The sequence below is a fragment of the Coenobita brevimanus genome, chromosome 23 (assembly GCF_032717465.1).
Source record: "Coenobita brevimanus isolate Jiangsu-jjx chromosome 23, ASM3271746v2, whole genome shotgun sequence".
In the NCBI taxonomy this organism is placed as follows: domain Eukaryota; kingdom Metazoa; phylum Arthropoda; class Malacostraca; order Decapoda; family Coenobitidae; genus Coenobita; species Coenobita brevimanus.
Window position 1 is genome coordinate 53,083,801 of NC_136976.1, and position 26,968 is coordinate 53,110,768.

The window sequence follows — 26,968 nt, forward strand, 5'->3', positions numbered from 1 at the left end:
AATTAGCGAGGGGGCTTGGAACGTAACCCTCGCTAATTTGGGGAGCTGGTTACTGTACTGTATGATACTGTGCAATATTGTAATCAGTACAGTACTATACCTGTATCTGAAAAATATAGAAACTTGTGAACTTATAGAAGTGTAGTGAAACATTAGGCCTACAAGTCACAGATAACACTTCCTGGATGGCCGAGATGATTCCAGACATCTGCCGAACAATCAGAGATTTTTGTAAATGGGACTGTTTCTCAAAACTGCCGAAATGTCAGATCTACCGAATAATCAGCTGCCGAATCTTAGGACTTTTACTGTAATAATAAATATAGCACTTGTATATGCACACTAAACAAAAAGAAAATTAAATTGTTTTACAACTGAAATTGAATATGGCGAGGTTGCTGGGAGGCGTACAGCTGTCTCTACCCTCTTCTCAGTAACACTCCCTCACTGACAGTGTCGCTTGCCTCACAACAGCAAAAATTAACAAAACATACTTAACTATTCACAGTTTACTAAAAACAGCCATTCACCTCAAAACATACCGAATTTAGTGAAAACATTTAAACATCCATTGTTTTGCCTTTGTAGCACTGCTGTCTCCCAGTTGCAGCCCCATTATCAAATAGCAGAACATAATTCTGCACTGTAAATGCCGAGGTGAATATCATATAGAGAACTAGATAAATAAAATTATAGATAGACAGGCACTGAGACATTCATTCTACCACCCAGCTCCCCAACAAACAATACTTATTGAACGTTTTACAAAATCCTACGTCCTTACCTCCATTTTCTGCCAGTTTTAGCCGAAAGGTAGTGAATTTTGGGGGCAAGAATTAACTGGCAACTCCTCTGATGTTGGAGGGAGGTGATGAAACACTCAGCATGTCAGTGCTGCCCAGAAGTGAGATTGGGGATATATGTTCCCGTCACTCCAAGCTTGTACCCCCCTCTTTTTTCATATGCATTACTGTTTGCCCTGTTATTTTCCTAGAGTCGAGTTGTCATGCCTGGAAAGTACAGCTCAAGGGATGAGAGGGTCTGTATCATTGCATGGAGGCAGGATAATGTCCCTATCAACACGATTTGTGAACGTACTGGACGCGCAAAGTCAACCGTCAGGAAGATTCTTGCTGCAGTCACCTGATGTCGTACCAGAGCACAAGCATGGTGGTGGAAAGAAGAGGACGACTTCCAGAGGTACAGATATGCTTCTGAAGGGGGGAAGTAATCAAGAATCCTCAACTGACAGCAGCAGAATTGAGGAGAATAAATCCCCAGCTTTTACAAGACTATCCAACTATCCAACACCGCTTGCAGAAGAAGCTGGGTTTGCCAAGCCACACCACAGCCAAGGAACCGCTTCTCACTGACCGCATGAAGAAGCAGCACATTCAGTTTGCCAAGAAGTATGCACACTGGACATCGGATAAGTGGAGAAGAGTTATGTTTTCCGTTGAAAGCACATTTCAAGTGTTGCAGGTGCGTTTTGCCAAGGTTCGTTGCCCTGCCTCCCATAGTCGATATGACCCTGCTTACACGGTGCCGACTGTTAACCACCCACAATCAGTAATGGTATGGGGGTATTTCTCAGGTGAAGTGGGAAGGGGAGGCCTCTCCTTTCTTCCTAAGAACTTGATGATGAATGGTGGCTGGTACATTCAAATTCTGAAAGATCATTTGTTGACCTTTTTGCTATTCATGGGTGCGACTTTTTCATTCATGATTCAGCTCCATGTCACAAATCAAGAAAGGTAACAAAATTTTTTCATTCATTCATTGCCAGACGCCATGTATTCCAAACGGGGTGGCCAAGGGCTTAGAGTTAATTGTTTTACAGGGAGGCACACTAATCCTCCACCAACCCCACTTGACACATAGGGATGCCAACAGCATCTGGTGTTCCCAGGTGGTCACCCATCCAAGTTCTAACCAGACCCAACGTTGCTTAACTTTGCTGATCGGACGGGAAGCGGTGTACTCAACGTCGTATGGCTGTAACAAAATGGCTTCAGGATAATCGGATTGCGGTCCTTGACTGGCCTGACAATAGTCCGGATCTAAATCCGATAAAAAACTGCTGGGGAAAGAAGAAAATAATGGCAGAGAAGTAGACACCCTATCTTGACAACCTCAAAACTGAACTGACAAATGTTTGGTGCAAAGAAATGTCCTTAGATTACTTTAGAGATCTAAGTGATTCCATGCCAAAATGCATCCAACTGGTCCTGAAAAACAAGGGAAACATGATTTCATATTAATGAATGGCATTTCAAGAACAGACATTGTGATATACTGTACTATGATTTCTTAGATAGATAGTTAGATAGATAAATAGGTAGATAGATATAGATATAGATATGGATATAGATATAGATATATATACATACAGTACACATCAACAGCATGTAGAATATTAAATTTTCAACCTAATGCTGCAGCTCTATATAGCAGTGCACCTCAGAACAGCTGTGGCTGCTCATCACAGTTAATGGGTTAATACACCTTTGTGTAATCCAGTATAGACGTAAAGTACAGTACTACGGATATGCTTACTATATTGTAAGAGATAAAGTACAGTACTGTATATGTAAGGCAGTGACAGGAAAGAGGTTTAAAGCACTAAATGGGTTCCTTTATGTGTGTATGGTCACTGTGTATTGGGCATCCATACACCATGAATTCATGTATCACAGGATTCATTATTTGCAGGTTCTTAGAGCTTTATGTTAATGATTAGATTTACTTCAAGCATGGGGTATAAAATTATACACAGGTGCAACACCGGTTTTCCAGCATTGGTTGGTCCGGCACCTCATCTAATGTGGAAAAAATTTAGAGGCAGCACTTGAAATTCCCGTTCCCATCAGATTAGTTTACTGGGCAGTCACAGATAGTGTTGAGTGTACTTTGTGATCACTTGGATTGTTTACGTGTTCATTGTTTGTATTGGTGGTGATCCATGTATTTTGTGTAATTCTTTTCTCATTTTATTTACATTTAACCCCTAACTGTGGCTTCTAAAAAAATGGAAGTGTTGGTGGTGGTGTCAAGCGTTAACATGAGTCTTTTCCAGTGAAGTCAGACTTTCTTAAGTGTGGTTAATTGATCCACGAAAGTATTGTAGTGACGAAAGCCCTTAATAACCAGATGAAGAAATAAATGAGAATAAATGTAAAATTAGTTCAGGCTGCACAAGTTTACACTTATTTTTCTGCTTAACCCCTTGGCTGCTGCAAGCATCTGAGAAGGACCAGTCGACAGACTGCTACAAACCTCCCAGAAGGCTCTTAATGAATGTTAACGGAAAATAGCCACACCAGGGCATGACGCAGCTCAGAGCTCTCAGCAGCCTTGGGGTTATGACCTGAATAGTAACCCCTAGAAAGACTGGAGGGACTGGATTAGCAATGTTTACCCCAGTTCTTCTACTCTCAATCGTGAACCACACGACCCTTTTTTCTTGTATTTCTCCCAACCGACTTTGTGAGCTAGCATTGCTATTGGTGTAGTTTGTCTGAGAATTCAAAATTTCACAATTAACCATTCTTGATTATCAGTTTCTGCTCCTGTGGATACGATATTTCTCATCAAATTTCTTGTTCTTTTAGTTAAGTTTAATTATAAATATTATATCAAAATGTCAGTTTTTTCTCAGTTACTTCCACAGTCAATTCAAAATGTTTCCATCACTGGTATCTAGGGATCTACAGAGACACTCTGTGAGTTAGTGCGGAGCGCATAAAGCGTCGTAACATAACGGGGTTGTGTGTGTGTGTGTGTGTGTGTGTGTGTGTGTGTGTGTGTGTGTGTGTGTGTGTGTATTTACCTAATTGTATTTACCTAATTGTGATATACAGGAAATGAGCTATGCTCATGGGGTCCCGTCTCTGTTTCTCAGTAAGTCAAATTTAGCTTTAAACTTGTTTAAGTTTTTTGACTGGATGATCTCTTTGTCCAAGCTATTCCACAGGTCTATACATCTATAGGGAAAACTATATTTCTTGATATCCTTCAAGCAGCTTGGCTTCCTCAGTTTCATTCCTTGTCCTCTTGTTACTCTTTTATCCCATAAAAACAGATCTTCTTTGTCAATTTTATCTACTCCCACCATGGTTCTGAACACTGCAATCATGTCTCCTCTCTTTCTCCTGCCTTCTAGGGAAGGCAAATCCAGCTTTTCCAACCTCTCTCTTTACGACATCTGCCAGACTGGGTACCATCTTGGTTGCTGTTCTTTGTATTCTTTCAATCTTGTTTACATCTTTCATTTTGTGTGGGGACCACACTACAGCTACATATTCTAACCTGGGGCAAATCATGGCCTCTATCAATTTTTTCATCATCTCCTCATCCATATAATGAAAAGCTACACTTATATTAGTCAGGAGTTTATATGTCTCTCTAACTGCCTTGTTGATGTGTTTTCAAGTGACAAACTGTCCTGGACCAGCACTCCCAAATCTTTCTCTTCTCTCGCTTTTGTAATTGGTTCATTACCCATCAAATAATTCAGTGATGGCCTCTTGGTACTTTTACACATTTCCAATATTTTACATTTCTTTGCTTTAAATTTCATTTCCCACATCCGGCTCCATTTGTTTATCCTATCCAGATCCTCCTTCAGCATTTTACAATCCTCCTCAACCTCTACCTTCCTCAAGATCTTTGCATCATCAACAAATAGACTTGCATAACTGTTCATTCCTTCTACCATATCATTTACATAAATCAGGAACATTACTGGCACCAACATCGAGCCCTGTGGGACTCCACTTGTTACTTCCCTCCATCCAGACATCCTATCCTTTATTACTGTCCTCATTTGTCTGTCGCACTAAAAGTCTCTCATCCATTCCAGGAGGTTCTCCTTCAGTCCTCCTATATGCTCTAGTTTCCACATTAGTCTCTTATGAGGTACCTTGTCAAAGGCCTTCTCCAAATCTAAAACACACAATCCACCCAACCATCTCTCTGCTGTAGCACGTCAATCGCTCGAGTAAAAACGCAACAAGTTGGGAACACATGACCTTCCACTTCTAAATCCAAACTGACTATCAGCCATAATATTCATCTCTTCCAGATATTTTATCCATCTATCTTTCAGAATTCTCTCACACAATTTTGCGCCCATGCTGGTTAGGGACATTGGTCTATAATTCAGGGGTTCTTCTCTGTTTCCTCCCTTATAAATTGGTACCACATTTGTCCTCTTCCATTCTCGAGGCACTTTCCCCTCTTCCAGAGAACACACAATTACCGTACTTCGTGGAGTGGAAGACGCACTTTTTTGTCTCAAAATCATCTTCAAATATTCCCATGGGTCCTTGGAGGCGAGACTACCGTGGCTCCATTTAGCAGAATCACCTATACAGAGGATCACCTCACTGTTTGGCAGTCAAGTATTTTTTTTAGAGTATAAACACCTTTGATTTATTGTAAAAAGTTACATTCACTTGTGTATATACTCAGATTTTGTTATTAGAAACACCCAGGCTTAAGAAAAAATTTAGGGTTTGTTTACAACTGGCCATGTGACGGTCCGGGGGTTTAGCGGTATAGCAAATTAGCATCTAGCATACACAGTGCTTTAGCAGGCTAACATGATTACTGGTGAACTCCCTGCTAACCTTCTGAAATGTAGTCATGATCACTTTTGCTTGCCATCCATTCAGTAGCTTGTAAGAGAATCATACTGGAGATGATGGCTAGCATGACATTTTAGTCACTGTAACAGACGTCTCATATGGAAATTCAATAACTCTTGTTTGGCTGGCTTCTCTTGCTGATATTTTGCTTCATTAGAGACAAGAATATAACAGAAGGAAACAGTTTTATATTACCGTTACTGAAAAACAGGAAAAACAACTGCAACATTAAACAGTACTGTCTGAAATTACAGCTTTTTAGCAGTTTAGCACCTAGCATTCCCTCAACTCTCGGAACATGATCACTTCTGAACCCCTTGCTAACCTTCAGAAAGGCAATAATGATCACTTCACTTGCTATCCAATCACTGACTAGCAAGGGAATCTTATTGGAGATGTTGGCTAGCTTGACTTTTGTTGAGTTATTGTATCAGACGTCTGTCTCATATGGAAATTCAATAACCCTTGTTTGGCTGGCTTCTCTTACTGATATTGTGTTTCATTAGAGACAAGAATATAATAGAAGGAAACAGTTTTATATTACCGTTACTGAAAAACGGGAAAAACAACTGCAACATTAAACAGTACTGTCTGAAATTACAGCTTATTAGCAGTTTAGCAATTTAGCACCTAGCATTCCCTCAACTCTCAGAACATGATCACTTCTGAACCCCTTGCTAACCTTCAGAAGGGCAATAATGATCACTTGCTATCCAATCACTAACTAGCAAGGGAATCATATTGGAGATGTTGGCTAGCATGACTTTTGTTGAGTCATTGTAACAGACGTCTGTCTATGGAAATTCAAAAATTCTTGTTAGGCTGGCATCTCTTACTGATATTTTGTTTCATTTGATACAAGAGCATCATAGAAGGAAGCAGTCTTATATTACTGTTAGTGAAAAATGGGAAAAAGTTGCAACATTAAATAATGCTTCCCGAAATTACAGCATTATTAGCGGTTTAGCAATTTAGCAGTTTAGTTCCTAGCGATATGGAAATTCGATCACCCCATGGTAGGATGGCTTCTGGTACTTTTAGGATACATAAAAAGGTGTAAACATTCCTTGTAATTGATTTTTGAAAACATGGTTGTGTTGTTTGATTCTAAAGTTCACACACGCAGGCATTTGTTTTGGAGATATAGTGTATTCCTTCACTTAATGGCCTTTTTATTTTCTTAAGTGAATGAAAGAACTGGTTTTATTGAGTTTTGTTTTTTAAGTTCACTTCACGAAAAATAATACTCATCTCTATATACTGATACATATGTAGTGTACTTTAATAGAGATGAACCTCACGTCTCAAATTACTTTACTAAAGGAATCGACACTTCATATTTCATAAACAAACCGGTAGTGTTAAGATGGCGTCGTGGTATGGATAACATTTTATGAGGAAGGGGTTGTTTGTTTGTTTTCTTGTCTTGTACCCTTCTTTTACATAAAAATAAAGACACCAAACATATATGTACAGTACTGAAGAGAGAGACTAATGTGTTAAGATAGTGTCAGGGAATGAAGTAACATTACTTAAGGAAGGGGTTGTTTGTTTTCATGTCTTGTACCCTTCTTTTACATAAAAATAAAGAAACCAAAGACAGATATACAGTACTGAACAGAGGTTCTGAAAGGTGAGTGTGTATTTTAGTGAAAAATACTTATATCAAGCAACCCTTCTGTAGTCTTAGTCGTCATACTTTTTTTCTCAGAGCTTCCCTTCCAGAATTAGGGTGCGTCTTTCACACTGCAGCGTCTAACATGCTACGTAATACGGTAATATATTTGTGCATAATAATATGATTCTTGTATAATACGATACGAAATCGGATGCACTTTTGAATGGTAGGTTGCCAGGGTACGATATTGACAACCTCAGTCATGCGCCGCGACTATAGTGAATTTTGACCTAAGGAGTTTTTGAGTTGTAATCCAACTCTTGGCCAGAAGTTCATAAGCTGGGGAACAACTGTACAATGCATACGTGCTTTTAACCTTATTATTGTAAAAATATTTTTAAAAATGTTTTGGAATACAATAGTAACAGTTGTTGTGAAGGTAGTATGACAGAAGTCATGCACATATGAGTGCACTTCATGTTATGCAGGTTTAAAATGGTAGACTTTGTAATGCATTTGATATGTGAGAGAACCTCCAGCATGAGAAATAGTTCATATGGGTAAATAACATATAAGTTCCAAGAAGGTTAAGAGTTCTAATGATACTTTTTTTTTTTTTTTCCAGCTTATTAGAAATAGTGCATTGTTTGCTCTTGGCCAGTTTGCTGAACATCTGCAACCAGACATCAGCAAATACCACGCTGAGCTTCTTCCAGTTCTCTTCAACTACCTTACTCAGGTATGCCACCATGCTGTTTGGCAAGGAATGGAAGGGTGAGTTATTTTAAGAACTATGGAGTTTGAAGGTAAATTTAGATAGGCATAATGTGGTGGGTATTGAGAGGAAATGACTATGGTGTGCTGGTGAGAGGAGAGGAAGTGACTGTGATGTGCTGGTGAGAGGAGAGGAAGTGACTGTGATGTGCTGGTGAGAGGAGAGATGTGAATTTATGGATGTGTTTTAAGTACTGTACCAGGGTGTTGAAATAGAAAAGAAGGGTAAAAGTGTATGGGAAGTAGATGGTAGAGTGGCTCTAGTGAGGTGACTGGTGCCATAAAGGTCTTATTAAGAAACATAGGTCTGAGTGTTAATGCCACATAAGGTTTGCATGAAAACATGATTGACTCCACATTATCATGAGGATGTAAGACTTTGGTAGGGCATGAGTTTGAAAAGTTGTTTTTCAGCCTTGGTCTGGCTGCCTGAGCAGACCAGTTAACCACAGGCAAACAACTGTCTCTGTGGGGCTATCGTATTGTTACAGTACAGTACAGTGAAAGCTCAATTATCCAGGTTTCAGTATATCCGGGCTGTGACCAAATGGTTCAGCGGCAGTTTAATACATGAAATTATCTGTATGATAGCTCCAGTTTAATTAGCAAGCATCTGGTTGCTGGGAAGCGAGCCACCGGTAAACGAGCATGAGTCTACCCCCCACTCACACGTGCTCACAACTCATCACGAGAGTGGTGGGGTGGAGTTTGGTGATGCACCTGATAACCTAACCTAGCATAACTACCTAATAATTTAACCTAACCTAACCTGGGCTAAAGCTGAGAAATTGGGAAATGCAATCCACCTTTGAGTACGTTGAGTAAGTTTCTTCCATTATACCAGAAACAATTGTACAGTAATTCCGCATATTTCGCAGTAGTTACGTTCTTGTAACCCCCGCGAAAATTTAAATTCGCGAATACTCTATTAACAATTGAATCTTGCACTTGTGTCCACCATGCTGCCCATCACACAGTCCATGTCCATACTGATTGCGAGACAATTCGCCGTCAGACAATTCCCTGTCAAAACATGGACGATTCCCCTTCAGAACAATTCGCACCCTGGACGATTCCCCGCTATTTTATAAATATACTAATCAATACTTTTATAAATATACTTATTATTAATTATTCAATACTTTAATAACTATATTTCAGGGGGATCCAGCAAAGTCTATGCTCAGTAGCGTAGGTTCAGGATATTATTTATTAGTTGCACCTTTAGTCAATAATTAACTTGTTTCTTCCTCGCTATAGTCGCCTTTGAATTATATTCTAGCGTCACCCATAGCTATCTTCATTAATGAAGGCGAATTATCTTGTGTTTGTTGTGACTGCGAATTGTCCCGAAACCTCCATACTCATCCCGAAATACCTTCTTACAAGATTGAAAGCACATACTCCATTATGAAGGAAAAACGTAAACACCGTACTGTAATACACAATTATATACACATTTATTCACAAAACAGTACAAAATGAAAAGATGCATTAACTGGTGATAGCAAACACTCGCACGGTCGCTTCTTAGCTTGTCCAGTAACACAATTTTCTCTGCTAAGGTCATAACTTTTCTTGATCGTTTTGTCACTTTGGAGTTCTTACTAATTGTATTATTAGCCTTTGGTGAGGCTGGCTTACGTCCTGGGGCCATGTGGAAAGCAAGTGGGAGGCAAGAGGCTTGTATCATAGTGCGGTTACAAGAACACCATACACGTGAGGCAGTCAGACGTAGACTGAGGAATGCGGGGCAGAGAGCAGTGTTGCCATACCCAAACAACGAAATTATGCTAGGGCAGTGAAAAAATTATGCTAGATTGAGCAAATTTGTTCCAAGTAAAAAATGAATTATGCTAACTTGAAGCTAAATGATAAAATTCTATACATATTCATGCTACATATTAATTATGTACTGTTTACTATGAAAATATTAAAATGAACCTACATACAGTAAGAGGGTAAATATCGGTTTTCTGCCCATACTGCTTTTTCCCACGAAACTTACGTTTTTCTGATGGATTTTGATGTGATTCATCCAATTTTGAGCATCATTTCCGTCGGAAATAACCAGGTTTTGAGATATGACCCCCCCATCCCCCTGCAACAATGGGGGATCTTTGGGGAATCGGGGGTTATAGGGAGGGGGGGAAACACAGAAAATGGTCATTTGCGACTGAAATGAAGCTGAAAATCGAATGAATCATACCAAAATCCATCGGAAAAACCTAGGTTTCATGGGTAAAATACAAAGCTCAAACTTATCCTAACCGAACCAAACCAAACCTAACCTAAAACCTAACCTAACCTAACCTAATCCAACCTAACCTAACCTAATCCAACCCAACCAAGCCCAAACTGAAAGTAACCAACTATTCAAACCTTACATCTTCTTACCTTATTCGTCTCTCTCTCTCTCTCTCTTTCTCTCTCTCTCTCTCTCTCTCTCTGATTTGTAGCTTTTATAAAATTATTCCAAAAATATTCCATTCCATTCTAAATTATGCTAGAATGATGCTAAAACTTCTAATATGCTAAAAAATATTCCAGACTCGAAAATTTTATCAAAATTATGCTAAAAGAATAAAATTATGCTAGATATGGTAACACTGGCAGAGGGGCCGCGGGAAAGGGACAGAGGGTGGCGTGAGTTTACCGCGCTACAATTGGAAGTTGCGGGAATTTCAAATTTTTTGTTTTCTGTATATTCAAGGATATTTTAGTTGAACTTATTAATGCTAAGAAAATCCGTGAGAGGGCAAAACCGTAGACAAAAAATCCGCAAAAAATGCGGGATTACTGTATATACGGCTTAAGGAATGCGATGATAATAAGGGAGGAAATTTTCAGCAAGGAAAGATAAGTTACCACCCCCAGAACAGTCAGAAAAATACAGAAAACAAACTAGAGGAATATGAATTGGTAAGGTCTTTAGGCTGTATGCTGTGACGAAAATTTATGAGTTTCACAATTTTAGAGAAAGCATATGACAGGGTGGATAGACAAGGATTGTGGAAAGTATTAAGAATATATGGAGTAGATGGGAAGTTGTTGAACGCTGTGAAGAGTATGTATGATGGTGCTAAGGCTGCAGTGCACGTGGATGGTGAACTGAGCGAATTTTTCTCTCGGAAGGTTTAGTTGAAACAGGGATGTGTCATGTCTCCACAGTTGTTCAATCTGTACATGGATGGGGTAATAAAAGAGGTACAAGGTAGGGTAGTGGATGTTGGAGTGGCCCTGGTGAGAGAGGATAGTGTTTGGAAACTCCCTGTACTCTTGTTTGCAGATGATACTGTGTTGTTGAGTGAAGACGAAGGGGAGCTGCAAGGCTTGGTGGATGAGTTTGGGAGAGTGTGTAAGAAACGGAATCTAAAGGTGAATGTAGGGAAGAGTAAAGTGATGGTCTTTGAGAGAGGTGAAGTCAGTGAATGTACAGCAAGGTTGGATGGTGAGGAATTGGAAAATGTGAGTACGTTTAAGTACTTGGGTAGTGTGATGAGTAAGGATGGAGGTTTGGAGGGTGAAGTGCTTGATAGGGTACAGCAGGGAAGAAAGGTTGCTGGTTCTCTGTAAACAGTAATAAGAAACAGGGAAGTGAGCATGGAAGTGAAAAAGTTACTACATGACAGTATTGTGATACCAACTCTAACTTATGGAAGTGAAGCTTAGACATTGTTGTAAGAAAACAAGTCAAGAGTGAGAGCAGTGGAAATGAGTTATTTAAGAGGGGCCTGTGGAGTCACATGGAGAGACAGGCTGACAAATGAGGATATAAAGGAGCATTGTGGTGTGAATGTGGATGTGATAGGAAGCATTATGAGGAACACACTGAGGTGATTTGGCCATGTGGAGAGGATGGAGGGTGAAAGACTGACGAAGAGAGTGTATGTGAGTGAGGTGGAGAGGGGAAGAGGGAAGGGGAGGCCGAGGATGAGATGGAGGGATGGGGTGGAGAGGTCTATGAGAGAAGAGGGTGTGAGTTGGGAGTAGGGCAGTGAAATGGCGGGGGACAGGGCGACATGGAGGCGATTTGTTTGTGGCCACCCCAAATGGGATTGAGGCATCTGGCAATAGATAGATAGATAGACAATTTTAGGAGACGAAATGGAACAAAAGTGTTTGCTAATCAGAAAAAAATTACTTTCATTCTACAAGTTCTCATAAGTTACCATTCAGTTCCACATTGTTCGTTCGATATCGCTCTTCCCAACACATTTCGGACCGACTGAGCAGTTATTTCTGCTCCTTAAAGTTAAGTGTGAATTTACTGCTCATTCTTTTGTTCGTTCTTATGTGTATGTGTGAAAGAGAGCATTGATACAAACAATAATGTATTCCATTAACCCTTTCATAGCCGCCAGGCTCAAACAACGCTTCGCTGTACCGACGTCAGTGACATTGAGTTAGGGCGAGCTATAAAAAAAACGGCGAATAATTATGGGGAGGGAATGAAGGTCACTGGTATGTTTACACGATCCTACTCTACCATGCCAAGCAGTCAGGCGTTCACTTAATGTCAGATGTTTTTGCTGATGTTTACGTGGTAACGTAACACGAGCCCTAATTTTATTAATTCTCTCACGAATCATAGCAAATCACAGGGTGGGTTGGGGGGGGGGGAGGCCAGGTGCGCCAGATGAGTCTTTTCACATCTGTAAGAAAATATAATTGATTTTAAAACTGAAAAGAATGGTCCCGAGGCCGGCCACAGGAGCACGCAAATTTCTGAACTCACGGCTATTGAGGGGGCAAAACATACGCTTTGCTTTAAGTAGTAAAAGCACCTTACCAAATCTGTTCTTCCTGATAGTCTGTTTTATTTTTCTGATTATTTCTGAGTTGGTAAATGAACGTTTCTTGCTAAATCTCTTTCTCCGTTGTTTTAAGCTGTTCTGCTGTGACAGCTGTTGTTTGATTCATTAACGTAGTGGTGGAAGGGACTTTTCTAACCTAAGTGTTTAAGTAAATCTGGCTTAACTGTACCCAGTAATTTAACTTATCATAACCTCACATTGGGAAATTGGGAATCAAAATTCGCCTTTGAGTATGTTGAGTTTCTTCCATTGTCCTGGTATTGTAAGTACAGTCATCCCTTAACATCTGCGTTTTTAACATATCAGTTTTAAATATCTGTGGATGGATATGACATAAATGGTTTTAAATATCCGCAGGTGGATACAGTACCCGGGCTGGATTCACTAAAGCATTTTATCTCATTGAACTCTGCTGACACTGTTCACTGCAAATGTAACGTTATCCCAGGCACAGTTCATGGCTGTTTTTGTGATGGCATTATCCAGTGAATCAAATACAGTGGGCTCGCACAGTACACGAGAGATTGGGCGGTGCACGCGCGCGCGCACTGGGAATTCGCGTACTAGGAATACATAATCGTATGGGAATAATTACATATGGGCGGTACCCCCTCATACCTGGAGATTTTTTGGACCTTAGAGACATAATAAAGGTCATATGTTTCAGACATTGTACTAAAGCTATAGCTACAATAACAAAAATATGGGTAGTCACCTTACCAACATTAGACAACAGGCCTGATGACCATAAATAACAGGGGTTCCGAGGCGCAGCAACACTTACAGCGCCGCACTCCCCATCACACCAACACTTCCCTCCACAGACTCCTCTTGATAACCTTCCCCAGGAGCATCCAAGTCACTCACTTCGGCCATAAACTCTTCAAAGTTGAATGCTGACACTTCTGACATTGCATCCTCTTCATCCTCAACAGGAACAGGAGCAGACGATGTCGATGGTTCCGCTATTTCTCCAACTTGAGCCCGCTGTGTGTAGCTTGTTATGAGCGTCTGTCTTCTCCTGTTTATTTCTTCCCTGTGCCTGTCTGTGTAGAAACGGAAGAGTTTGTCGATACCAACCAGAAGTTCCTCTGTTCTTAGGTTGCTCACTTCCTGTGCCTTCGCCTCTTCCTTGAGCTTATCCACGGCAGCAAGGATCTAGCTAATGTTTGACATACACAGCTCAGTCCTGCCTTCCATCACACTAGGCTGCTCAACTTAACTCTGTCTGGCGTCGGGCTCGGCGTCAGCCTCGTCTATCCTTTGCAACACTTCCTCGGGAGGTTGTTCCTCAGTAGCAGTGTGCACTTCTAGTATGTCCGCCAATGTAACGTCCTCGAAACCTGGTACAGCTTGTGCTGCTGTCAATGTTGCTGCCTCAGCATAGGCCTGTGGTTGAATGGCCGTCTCCTGGGTGATGCACAGGTGAGGCACAAGCATTCGCCACGCATGGTTCACCGTTGCAGGTGTAATCTGGTGCCAGGCTTGAAGGAGAAATTCAACTGCGTCCTTCACCGTAAAGTTACGCCAAAATGCCTCAACAGTCATGGCATCTGTGGTAGGTCGGGATAGAGGTGCTGGTGGAGATGGAACGGGAGCAGATGCCTCATCAAGGTCTTCGTTGTGATCTTCTTGTAGGGCATGAAGCTCCTCTTGTGTGTCAGTCTTCCTGCGTAGGTAGTCGTACACTTCCTTATGGTAGAAATGCTTCACTGTGGTGATTAGTTCTTGATCGAGTGGCTTCTTGATCGAGTGGCTTCTTGATCGAGTGGCTGCATTAGTGATGTTGTGCGGGGCGGCAGAAACACAACACGACAATCCTTGTGAAGATCTTCCAGGTATGAAGGGTGACTTGGTGCGTTATCAAGCACAAGGAGCATCTTAAATGGAATGCCCAGTTCCCGACACTTGGCTCTCGCATCAGGGACACACCGCCTCGTTAACCAGTCTGCCATAATGTTCCCGGTCATCCAACCATTTATGGACTTATACCAATACACGCCACATGCATCCATGTTCGTGAGGTTTTTGTAGCACCTTGGATGTGAAGCTGTGTGTACAACAACTGGTCTCATCTTGTGGCTCCTAGACAGGTTTACAGCGAACATTACCGTCATCTTACACTTCTGGAGCTTGCGACCACGGGCTTGTTTCTGTCTTTTAGCAATGTAAGTTGATTTTGGCATGGCCTTGTAATATAAGGACGTTTCATCGATATTGTAGATCTGGTCCTTGGTGTACTGTCCCTCTTCAATAATCGTTTTAAATATTGCAGGATAGTCTCTCTCGGCCAGCTCATCGGCAGAGGCACGTTCACCAGACAATTTCACGTAACGGAGTTCCTTGCGCTTGAGAAAATGGTCCAGCCATCCAACCGATGCCCTGAACGGTTTTTCCACTTTTAACCTTCGAGCTGCAGCCTTGTAAAAGAGCTGGGCTTGGTTCCGAATAAATCTTCCATTGAATGGAACACCTTCCTTTTCTTTCCGCATTATGAAGGTGGCAAGATAGCGCTCCATTAATATCATAGCACGATTTCCCACCCGCGAACGGCCATCTAGGTCAGAGGCACCGTACGTCTTCACTACAGCCTTTATGGCTTCACGGTTCTTCCACACAGTTCTCACTGTAGATTCAGCCAGTCCCAGGGTTCTCCCGATAGTCGTGTTTCCTTGACCCTCCTCCTTCATCTTAATTATCTTTAACTTGGTGATGTGCGTCAGAAGTTTCTTTACTCTTGGGGTTGGAGCCATGTTGCAGCAAAGTACAGGCAGCACAAAAAACACCACACATTGTACATGACAGGTTAGCTGTAGAGAGCGGATCCGCACAGCGCACGAGCCAGGACTGTTATGGCGCGCCCGCTCCCTTGTACCCCAAGCTGCGGAGTAGAATGCCCGGGAATTTCTGCGCATCAACATGACGACACGTGACGCGCTCTGTGAGGGGTGGTCGCGCACTAGTAGAAAATGGCATTTTTGAGCCACTCCTTGCCTCTGCCTCGCGTTCTGTGCGATAAACTCGCCTTTAAAGGGTTTTTGGTTATGATTTTTGGTCACTCGTGCACAAGGCGAATCGTGCAGTGCGGTGACGCGCACTGTGCGAGCCCACTGTATAACACTTTTCCTTTTGGCCACTTCATTTATTAATGCCATTAATTCATCAGGGGAAAAGTTAGAATGGGCTGGGAGTATTTATTTTCTTTCATATACCCTTGATGAGCTGGTCTAAACTGGTTTCCCCCCCCCGTCTCTTGTAGCCCTTGATGAGCTGGTCTGAACCGGTTTTGTGCCCCCCCCCCCCCTCTCTCTCGTAAATAATACGAAGCAATACACACCCAAATCGCACTGAAATCATACAAGTGACTGAAAGTGTTATTTTATGTTGTGAATTATTTTGATAAAATACAATTGATTTAGTGACATTTTTGCAATAATCAGCAAATTCATAATGCTAAACGCATTTGCTAGCGAACATTTTTGCGGTTGCAAACTGTGCAGCAATGCTATGAAATGACTCATGACATTATGTCATTAAGCTTTATAAAAGTTTAGTGGTAATAAAAGTCATCCATGAAGTTTGATAAAGTTTGTAATGATTTTCCTCAAGTCGTTACTGTTCTGCTAAAGTCAAATGTAAACACTGGAATATTGCAACAAAATCATAGGAGACTGGTTAGATGTGTTTTATTTTATTATTGCAATTATTGTGATGAGGTAACGTGGCTGTAACCCCATTTTGTATGGCAATAGTCTTGTGGTTTGGTGGAAATTTCCACCTCCATGCTTAACATTACCCTAGGCACAGTTCACGGCTGTTTTAGTGATGGCATTATCCAGTGTATCAAATATAACACTTTTCCTTTTGGCCACTTCATTTATTAATGCCATTAATTCATCAGGGGAAAAGTTAGGATGGGCTGGGAGTATTTATTTTCTTTCATGCACCCTCGATGAGCTGGTCTAAACCGGTTTGCCTCTCTCTCTCTCTCTCTCTCTCTCTCTCTCTTTCTCTCTCTCTCGTACCCCTTGATGAGCTGGTCTAAACCGGTTTCTTGCCCTCCTCCCCCCCTCTGTCTCGTAAATAATACGAAGCAGTACACACCCAAATCACAGTGAAATCATATGAGAGTGGCTAAAAGTGTTATTTTATATTACAGTAAGACCTCATTATAACGGACTAATTGGGCCCCAAACCATTCCGAAAAATGCGAAATTCCAGTAATTGCAACATCCGGACTTCCCCCTGCTAATCCGGACATTTTCTGATATATCAGACATTAATCTGGATCCCATGAACGGTTTTTAAACTGTATCGACTACTAATGAGGTACTGTACTCTGTTAAAATTTCACTACATTAATCAAATAGTATAATATGTATAATAATACTGTACTGTACATTGATAAACATGTCATGCACTTACCTTATTGTGGTGAACATAGCTGAAGTGGTCAGGCAGTCCAGACTGCTTCTGGCTTTATCAGATTTTTTTCCAATACAGTATATAGGAATTTAGTCCAGTAGCTCCTCGAGTCCAATAAAAGCGAATTCCGGTCTATTGAAGTCCGTTATATCGAGGTTTTACTGTATACAGTGAGTCCTTGATATACGAAAGGGATAGGGACCAAAAAAATCTTTCATAATTCGAAATTTCGTATATCGGAACGATTTTCCCTTTTGAAATACAGTAAGGTCCCGGGTTACGTCAGAGTTCCGTTCCTGAGACATGACGCAAGCCGATTTTGAACGTAACTCGAGTTTTATACAGTACGTCGTATGATTATACTTACTGCAAAGCATCTTACAGATTTTTCAGCCATACATTGCATACTGTACATGTAATAATCTTATAACAGGTATGTATAAGAAACATAGTCTTTTGAACTGATGATATTTATTGAATAAAATATAAGTTGTACTAGCTAAGAGTCTTCGTCACAGTAGCTCACTCGCTGCGGTAACAGCACTTCTCATCGTCATGGCAGCAGAGTTACACCACAACTGCCTTACCCACAACTGAGTCTGGCTGCCGCTCCCTCACTCTCCCGTCCTTACACACGTGCATACTGCCAACACACATTTTATTCCTATATTCAAGCACTTTTCATACTTCATCATACATTAAAGTTTACTGTAAATTACTGCCATAAAATTGAAATAACATCATTACCAGCACGATAATGTAAGCATTTGTAACATCAAGTTTGATGTTTTTTTTTTTTTTTCTCTCACCCGGACAGCAAAATTAGTGATAAAATGACCGATTACTGTATGGTACTGTAATAAAAGATGCATACTATGTGTCACTACATACCTTCTGACATCAACTTGACTCGTTACTGGGGTTGCGATGTGGAAGGCACTGCATCAGGGGTCAGGGATCGGAGCAGGAGAGTCCAGGGCTGAAGCAGGGGAGTCCGGGGCTGAAGCAGGGGAGTCAGGGGCTGAAGATAGGGAGTCAAGGGTTGACGATGAGGATGAGGCAGCAACTAGTGTTGAAGTTGTGGCTCGGTGTTCAGTTCGCTTGAAAAACTGGTGAATTGAAGACTGCTTGGCGGCATATTTCTTTTCGTCATAGATTTGACGATAACAGGACACTGCATCCTCAATTCCCCTGTACACTTTGGCAAACCTCTCTGCATTTGGGTCCTGATCTTCAAATGCAGCCATTGCTTTTTCTAGGAAGTCGAAAGCATTTGCCATTTCCTTAATCTTAAACTGTCTTAGCGGTTCTGCCTCATCACTTTTTTCATCATTTTCCATTTGTTTTCTTAGGTATAGCAAGTCTTCATTACTCAGCTCTTGATCATGTGAATCAACAAGTTCATGTACATCACTCTCGTCTATGTCCAGATTTAAATCATTTCCAATTTTCACACAGTTGCGCTTGACTTCATTTATACTGTCTTCATCAAATCCTTTAAAGTCATTTACGAGGTTAGGGCACACTTTTTTCCACACTCCGTGCATATTTGTTTCAGTCACTTCAGCCCAACATTCTCCAATATTTTTAACTGCCTTATAGATGTTGAAATCTTTCCAGAATTCTTTGAGTGTTACTTTACCATTTTCTGTTGCTCGTATTGCCTGTCTGAATGTTTTTCTCAGGTAGTAAGCCTTGAATGCTCTTATTACACCTTGGTCCATGGGTTGTAGGATTGATGTTGTGTTTGGTGGCATAAACACAACTTTTCCATTAGGGTGCAACTCTGTCAGGCTTGAAGGATGACCAGGAGCATTATCAATAATGAGTAGAGTTTTGAATGGCAGATTCTTCACAGCACAATACCGTTCAACCTCTGGCACGAAACACTTTGAAAACCAGTCAATGAAAATTGCACTAGTCACCCAAGCCTTTAAATTACTTTTCCAATAAACTGGTAGGCAAGCTTTAAGGATCCCTTTAAGAGCTCTTGGATTTTCGGAGTGGTACACGAGTAGCGGTTTAAGCTTGAAATCGCCTGCACAGTTTCCCCCCAAAAGTAGCGTTAGGCGCTCTTTGGATGCTTTGTGACCTGGCATGGTTTTTTCTTCTTTAGCAATATAGGTTCTGTTAGGCATTCGTTTCCAGTTTAGTCCCGTTTCATCAACATTAAAAATAAGTTCTGGAATGTAGCCTTCCTTCTCAATCAACTCCTCCAACTCTTTAACGAATGTTTTTGCTGCTTCGTCATCTGCACTGGCTGCTTCTCCGAAAATTCTGCTGCTGGTTAGGTTTGCTCGAGCCCTGAAACGAGTAAACCAACCTTTTGATGCCACAAATGTCTCGTTGGTCTCACTTTCCTCACTTTTTTCTTTCTTAAGGTCTTGGTACAGTGTGCGTGCTTTTTCACCGATTAACTGTTCACTCAGAGGCATGCACCGTTGATTATTGTCCTCAATCCACAGCATTAGCATCCGTTCCATCTCAATCAACAGTCCCGATCTTTGCTTGGTAATCACAGTTGATTGCATGGGAGTTGCACCTTTAACGTGAGTCAAGATACGTTCCTTGTCTTTGAGGATTGTAGCTACGGTAGTACGGCTCATCCCTAGCGCACGCCCGATTGCTGATGCCTTTTCTCCTTTCTCATTACGCTTAATAATATCGACTTTTTCACGTAATGTGATGGTCTTGCGTTTCTTGGAGTCGTTATGGTCACCAGGAAGCTGTCTCTTAGGCATCATGGAATCAGGATGGCGAAAAACACAAGAAAATGATGGTATCACTGTATCAGGCGGTGGTAGCAGTGAGACTGAGAGCGATTGTTGGTAGTCAAGCATGAGGCAGGAAAACTCCAGAGACATCTCTCAGTACACAGCAACATTTTAAAACCCGCACTTTACGTATTTTTTCTTTATTTTCTTATATTTTAAAATTTCTTATATTTTAAAATTTCCTCTTACGGACCGACTGTCGTAACCTTGAATTGACGTAAGTCGATATTGACGTAACCCGGGACCTTACTGTATACATATAAATGGGGGGATGCGCCCCAGGACCCCCTCAGACCCCCACTTAAACTTCTTCCCCTCCTTTTAAGAAGTAAGCAATACCTGTATACAGTTGTAGTGAAGGAGGTGGTCATATTCCTGTACATCTCCTTTTTCTTCGTCATAGTCCCAATGGTGGAAACAGCAAGGCTTAAAGCATTCCCAATCTCCGAGACTCCCTGCCCCTCGTCGTGGGGTCTTATAACTTCCAGTTTCCTTTCCAGAATTAGAGTACGGTGCTGCTGCTTCTTTGCAGTGGGCTCCCCCAATGCTGGAGATGATGCAGGGTGCTTGGGAGGCATGGCGAAATAATACGAAAAGGTGCCAAAAAAACCTTTCGTAATTCGAAATTTCGTATATCGGAACGATTTTCCTCTTTGAAATACAGTAATCCCTCCAATATCTGATGTAATAGAGCCAGAGGCATGTCCGGATAGTGATCCTGTCCGGATAGTGGGTCCCAGCCTCCTGGACTTGTACTAATGGACCCTAACTCAGAAAAACACCTATACAACTCCCTCTGGACATGCATTGCACCTATTTAAGACCCAAATCACACCAATAAGGGACATAAAAGACTGAAATAAATGCAAAAGAACCATAAAATGAGGTTTTAGAGGTGAGTTTATACAATATTAAACATTCTGGGTACTTACAAGTCCCTTGCTCCTGGACTGGTTTGAACCGCCAGTTTGCAGTCCACAGTTAATCCTCTGCACTCTAAATTCTAATTTCTTAACACTGCACAACACTGTAAATTCCTGTGTGTTCTAGTGGCGAGGTGTTGCAGTTTATTCACTGTTTATTCACAAAAAACAAGCACCTGTGGCTTGCACTGCTATAAGCATCTGCTCTCGATCGGAGTTTGGCTGTGACTGTTGATGATGGCGGGGTAACAGAGTTGCCAGATCGTGACGGCCACATTACCAATCTCTTCAACTTTCATTGTCAAATATAACTTTTCATTACCAAATTCGTAAAGCTAGCATTTATTCTTCACTAATTATATATACAAGTGGAAGTACATGTAATCACTCTCCTTATAATTAACACCATGTTGATTATTTTCACGCTATGTAGGGTAGCAGATTAATCAGAGAGAGCAAACAATCCACCATCTCCATCCTGTGTATCCTCATACATGTGAAAAATCCATTTGGTTATGCATTATTCTGATTCATTACCAAATGAATTTTTCATTACCAAATTGGCCCACACTTGGTAATGAAAAATACCAAATGGCAACCCTGATAGGGGAGGGGGGAGGAAGGAAGGGGTGCAGGGACCATAGTGTAACAGCTGTTCGGTGCCATGCGGCAATTTCAAATTACGGGTGGGAAAAAAGTCAGATTTTTTTTGCGGTTTTTGGCCCATTTGGGGAGTGTTGGATCCCGGGACGATTATGTCTGGTTAGTGGGGATGTTCGGATATTGGGCGTTCGGATATTAGAAGGATTACTGTATACATATAAATGGGGGGATGTGCCCCAGGACCCCCTCAGACCCCCACTTAAACTTCTTCCCCTCCTGTTAAGAAGTAAGCAATACCTGTATACAATTGTAGTGAAGGAGTTGGCCATATTCCTGTACATCTCCTTTTTCTTCGTCATAGTCCCAATGGTGGAAACAGCAAGGCTTAAAGCATTCCCAATCTCCGAGACTCCCTGCCCCTCGTCGTGGGGTCTTATAATTTCCAGTTTCCTTTCCAGAATTAGAGTACGGTGCTGCTGCTTCTTTGCAGTGGGCTCCCCCAATGCTGGAGATGATGCAGGGTGCTTGGGAGGCATGGCGAAACAATACAAAAATGTGAAGGGATGCGAAAATATTCTCACATACAGCGAGGCTGTGAGGAAAAGAGGGACATGGACTCAACTGAGAAGCACGCGAAAATTTGTTTACCAGAGTGGGGTTCGTTTTCTCTCGGCAAGCGAGTGCGGCACTATGCACCGCGCCCATTTTGAATTTTTCATACAGTATTCCATTAACCCCTTCATAGCTGCCGACCTTGAACAACACTTCACTGTTTCAGTGTCAATGATGTTGAGTTAGGGCATTATAAAAAACTGTGAACAATTACGGGAAGGGAACGAAGGTCACTGATGTGTGTACATGACCCTACTCTACCATCCCATCAGTCAGGCTTTCTCTTCACTCCAGATGTATTCGCCGATGTTTACATGCTTATGTTACGTGTGCCCTAATTTTGAGTAAGTTTCTTTCAGCAAGAGAACATAATTTACCACCCTGAAAAAAGTCAGGGAAATCAGGGAATCAGGGAAATCAGGGAAAGCCCCAGGAATTGATGGAGTGTGTGGTGAAATGCTGAAGCATGGGGGAGAGATAGTAGTAGAATGGATGTGGAAGATGTGCAGATTGGCCTGGGAGGAAGGTAGAGTCCCGGAGGATTGGAAGTCAGGTATAATTATTCCCTTGTACAAAGGAAAAGGGGAAAAAGAAGTGTGTGGTAATCATAGGGGCATTTGTCTTCTTAGTATAATAGGAAAAGTATATGGTAGGATACTTATTGACAGAGTTAGAGAAAGAACAGAGAAATTAGTTGGAGAAGAACAGGGAGGCTTTAGGAAGGGAAGAGGTTGTGTAGATCAGATATTCATTGTCAGATCTTTAGTGGAAAAGTTTCTAGAGAAGGGAAAGAAGTTGTATGCGGCTTTCATGGATTTGGAGAAAGCATATGACAGGGTGGATAGACAAGGATTGTGGAAAGTGTTAAGAATATATGGAATAGATGGGAAGTTGTTGAATGCCGTGAAGAGTATGTACGATGGTGCGAAGGCTGCAGTGCGTGTGGATGGTGAACTAAGTGAATTTTTCTCTTTGAAAGTTGGGTTGAAACAGGGATGTGTCATGTCTCCATGGTTGTTCAATCTGTACATGGATGGGGTAATAAAAGAGGTACAGGGTAGGGTAGTGGATGTTGGAGTGGCCCTGGTGAGAGAGGATAGTGTTTGGAAACTCCCTGTACTGTTGTTTGCAGATGATACCGTGTTGTTGAGTGAAGACGAAGGGGAGCTGCAAGGCTTGGTGGATGAGTTTGGGAGAGTGTGTAAGAAACGGAATCTAAAGGTGAATGTAGGGAAGAGTAAAGTGATGGTCTTTGAGAGAGGTGAAGTCAGTGAATGTACAGCAAGGTTGGATGGTGAGGAATTGGAAAATGTGAGTACGTTTAAGTACTTGGGTAGTGTGATGAGTAAGGATGGAGGTTTGGAGGGTGAAGTGCTTGAAAGGGTACAGCAGGGAAGAAAGGTTGCTGGTTCTTTGAAAGCAGTGATAAGAAACAGGGAAGTGAGCATGGAAGTGAAAAAGTTACTACATGACAGTATTGTGATACCAACTCTAACGTACGGAAGTGAAGCTTGGACATTGTTGGAAGGACACAAGTCAAGAGTGAGAGCCGTGGAAATGAGTTATTTAAGAGGAGCCTGTGGAGTCACATGGAGAGACAGGCTGACGAATGAGGATATAAAGGAGCTTTGTGGTGTTGATGTGGATGTGATAGGAAGCGTTATGAGGAACACACTGATGTGGTTTAGCCATGTGGAGAGGATGGAGGGTCAAAGACTGACGAAGAGAGTGTATGTGAGTGAGGTGGAGGGGGAAAGAGGGAGGGGGAGGCCGAGGATGAGATGGAGAGATGGGGTGGAGAGGTATATGAGAGAGGGGTGTGTGAGTTGGGAGCAGGGGAGTGAAATGGCGGGGGACAGGGCGACTTGGAGGCGATTTGTTTGTGGCCACCCCAAACGGGATTGAGGCGTCTGGCAATAGATAGATAGATAGAAAGAGTCAGAAAAATAGGCAGACAAACTAGAGGAATATGCACTTAATTGGTAAGGTCTTTAGGCTGTATGCTTACACAAAAGATTATGGGTTTTACAATTTTAAGAGACGATATGGAACAAAAATGTTTGCTAATCAGAAAAAAAATTACTCTCTCGTCCCATATGTTCTTGTAGGTTAGCATTCAGTTCCACCTTCCTCATTCGGTATCACTCTTCCCAATATATTTTGGACCGACTGTGCACAGTTATTTCTGCTCCTTAGAGTTAGTGTACATTTACTGCTCATTCTTTTGTTTGTTCCTGTGTGTATGTGTGAAAGAGAGAGGACTGATACAAACAATAAGGTATTCCATTATCGCCTTCACAGCTGCTGGTCCTGAACAACGCCTTACTGTACTGGTGTCAGTGACATTGAGTTAGGGTGAGCTATAAAATACTGCGAGCAATTATGGGAAGGGAATGAGGGTCACTGGTGTGTTTACACGACCCAACTCTACCACCTCAAGCAGTCTAGCGTTCACAGTTCACTTCGTCCCAGATGTTTTCGGCCGATGTATGCATGCTGATGTAACATGCATCCTAATTTTATTAATTTTTACACAAATCATAGCAAATCACAGGATGGGTTGGGGGGGGGGAGCCAGGTGTGCCAGACGAGTCTTTTCACATATGTAAGAAAGAGAAATTCATTTTAGAACTTTGAAAAAATGGTCCCAAGGCCGACCACAGGAGCACGCAAATTTCTGAACCCACAGCCATTGAGAGGGCTAATCATACACTTTACTTTAAGCAGTAAAAGCTCTATGCCAAATCAGTTCTTCCTGATAGTCTGTTATATTTTTCAGATTACTGTATTTCTGGGTTGGTAAATACAGTAAATGTTTCTTATTAAATCTGTTTCCCTGTCATTTTTAGCTGTTCTGGTGTGACAACTCTTGTTTATTTTGTTAATGGTGGAAAGGACTGTTCTTCCCTAAGTGTTTAACTAAACCTGGCCTAACCGAGCTTATCTGTACCTAATAATTTTAACCTAACCTAACCTCCGGTTAGGGAATTGGGAAACAATATCCACCTTTGAGCACACTGAGTTTCTTCCACTGCGCTGGAAGTGATCGTAGGGGAAAGTGACGATAATAAAGGGGAGGAAATTTTTCAGCAAGAAAAAGTCATTTGCCAAACTGAAAGTTGTCAGAAAATTACAGAAACAAGCTGGAGGATTATGAATTGAATTGGTAAGGTCTTTCTGCTGCTTCAAGTATACAATGAAAGACACAGGTATCATCCCAAAGTCTGACGAATATAGGGTGGAAAAATCGAACCATTTGAAATATGCACTATAGTCTCACCAATCTAAAACCAAGGTTTGGGTGGAGTCCAGCCGGGGATTTCCCGGTGTACAGCGCTGCCTTGTTTCCTATACTCTGATTGGCTAGTGGCTGACCTGACACCGTTAGAGTTCGTCCGCTCACATCTCTCCACCTGGCCTGACATGACTTCACCCACTTCTGTGTGTGTGTGTGTGTGTGTGTGTGTGTGTGTGTGTGTGTGTGTTTGTGTATGTGCGTGTGTGTGTGTAAAGTCAAACTAATTTAAGTCATTAATATAATTTAAGTTATATATATAACAGAAAGTGAACAGTGGAAGCACGTGACAGAAGCTTAAATCTCCCTCCAATGGATCAATTCCCAGTATGGGCCTGGATGTTGCCGCTCGTGAGTGTTTTAACTTATTTATTTCTATTAAGAAAATAGCGTATGTTCTACTGATTCCTTCAAATTATATTATAAATGTAATTGTTACATTACTTACCCAGCTTAGAACTACCGTGAAAGTCGGTAAAAGTAACTACATTTTTTTCAGCAACACTGTAAAATATGTATGCCACGTTTCTTTATTGATGTACAAGAGCCATATGCATTACAAGTTTACCTTCCTTTGATATGCTAGAATACTTACGTTTATATTGTATTAGTATGTGTGTACCTATCTGTGATGCCTATTACATATATAACAGAATCTACTCATCGCTCGTTTAGGAAGTATGGCATGGCTGCACCCAGCGCCAGACCCCACCCAAACCTTGGTTTTAGATTGGTGAGACTATAGTAGAAACAGGATTTTCTTTGTATTTCGCCTGGTGTAAATTTTCTTCAGACTGAACTGGGAAGGTAGTCGTGTTTTTCATTGTACATTTACCGGTAAATAAATCAGTCTAACAGTACTTGTTTTGTTTCCGCCTGATCATGATTTTAGACTACAGTATTCAGGCACTTCTTCACATCATATACTGTGGATAATCGGGCTATCTCTGTATTTCCTTTCGTATCGAGTATTGATTTTCGTATCATCGAGACATGTTTCCGTACTGTGGAATTTGTCATATATTAATCAATTTCATACCATCGAAAATTTGTACTTCGGGTTTTCGTATTTTGAGGACTCACTGTATTGTGAATTACTTTGATTAAATACAATTGATTTTGTGATATTTTTGCAGTAATGAGAGAAGTCATAATGCTGGGTGCATTAGCTAGCGAACATTTTTGCAGTTGCAAACTGTGCAGCAATGCTAAGACATGACTATGGCATTATATCAATAAGCTTTATAAAAGTAAGTGATAATAAAAGTCATTCATGAAGTTTGATAAAGTTTGTAATAATTTCCCTCACATCATCATTGTTTTGCTAAAGTCAGATGTAAACACTGGAATATCATAACAGAATCGTAGGAGACAGGCAAGAAGTGTTTTATTTTTATTATTGTTGCAATTATTGTGATGAGGTAACATGGCTGTAACCCTATTTTGTAAGGAAAAAGTCTTGTGGTTTGGTGGAAATTT

General features: G+C 41.3%; 1 protein-coding gene and 1 pseudogene across 1 annotated transcript in view; one reads left to right on the forward strand and one right to left on the reverse strand.

The window, feature by feature from the left end:
• Positions 1–26,968, forward strand: part of LOC145392974 (importin-4-like) — a 332,091-nt gene that overhangs the window by 150,681 nt on the left and 154,442 nt on the right. The window contains exon 9 of the mRNA XM_080267268.1: positions 7,892–8,005. Coding sequence (XP_080123394.1) covers positions 7,892–8,005 — 114 coding nt within the window. The remainder of the gene's footprint in view (positions 1–7,891; positions 8,006–26,968) is intronic.
• LOC145393158 (5S ribosomal RNA) lies at positions 1,885–2,003 on the reverse strand (annotated as a pseudogene).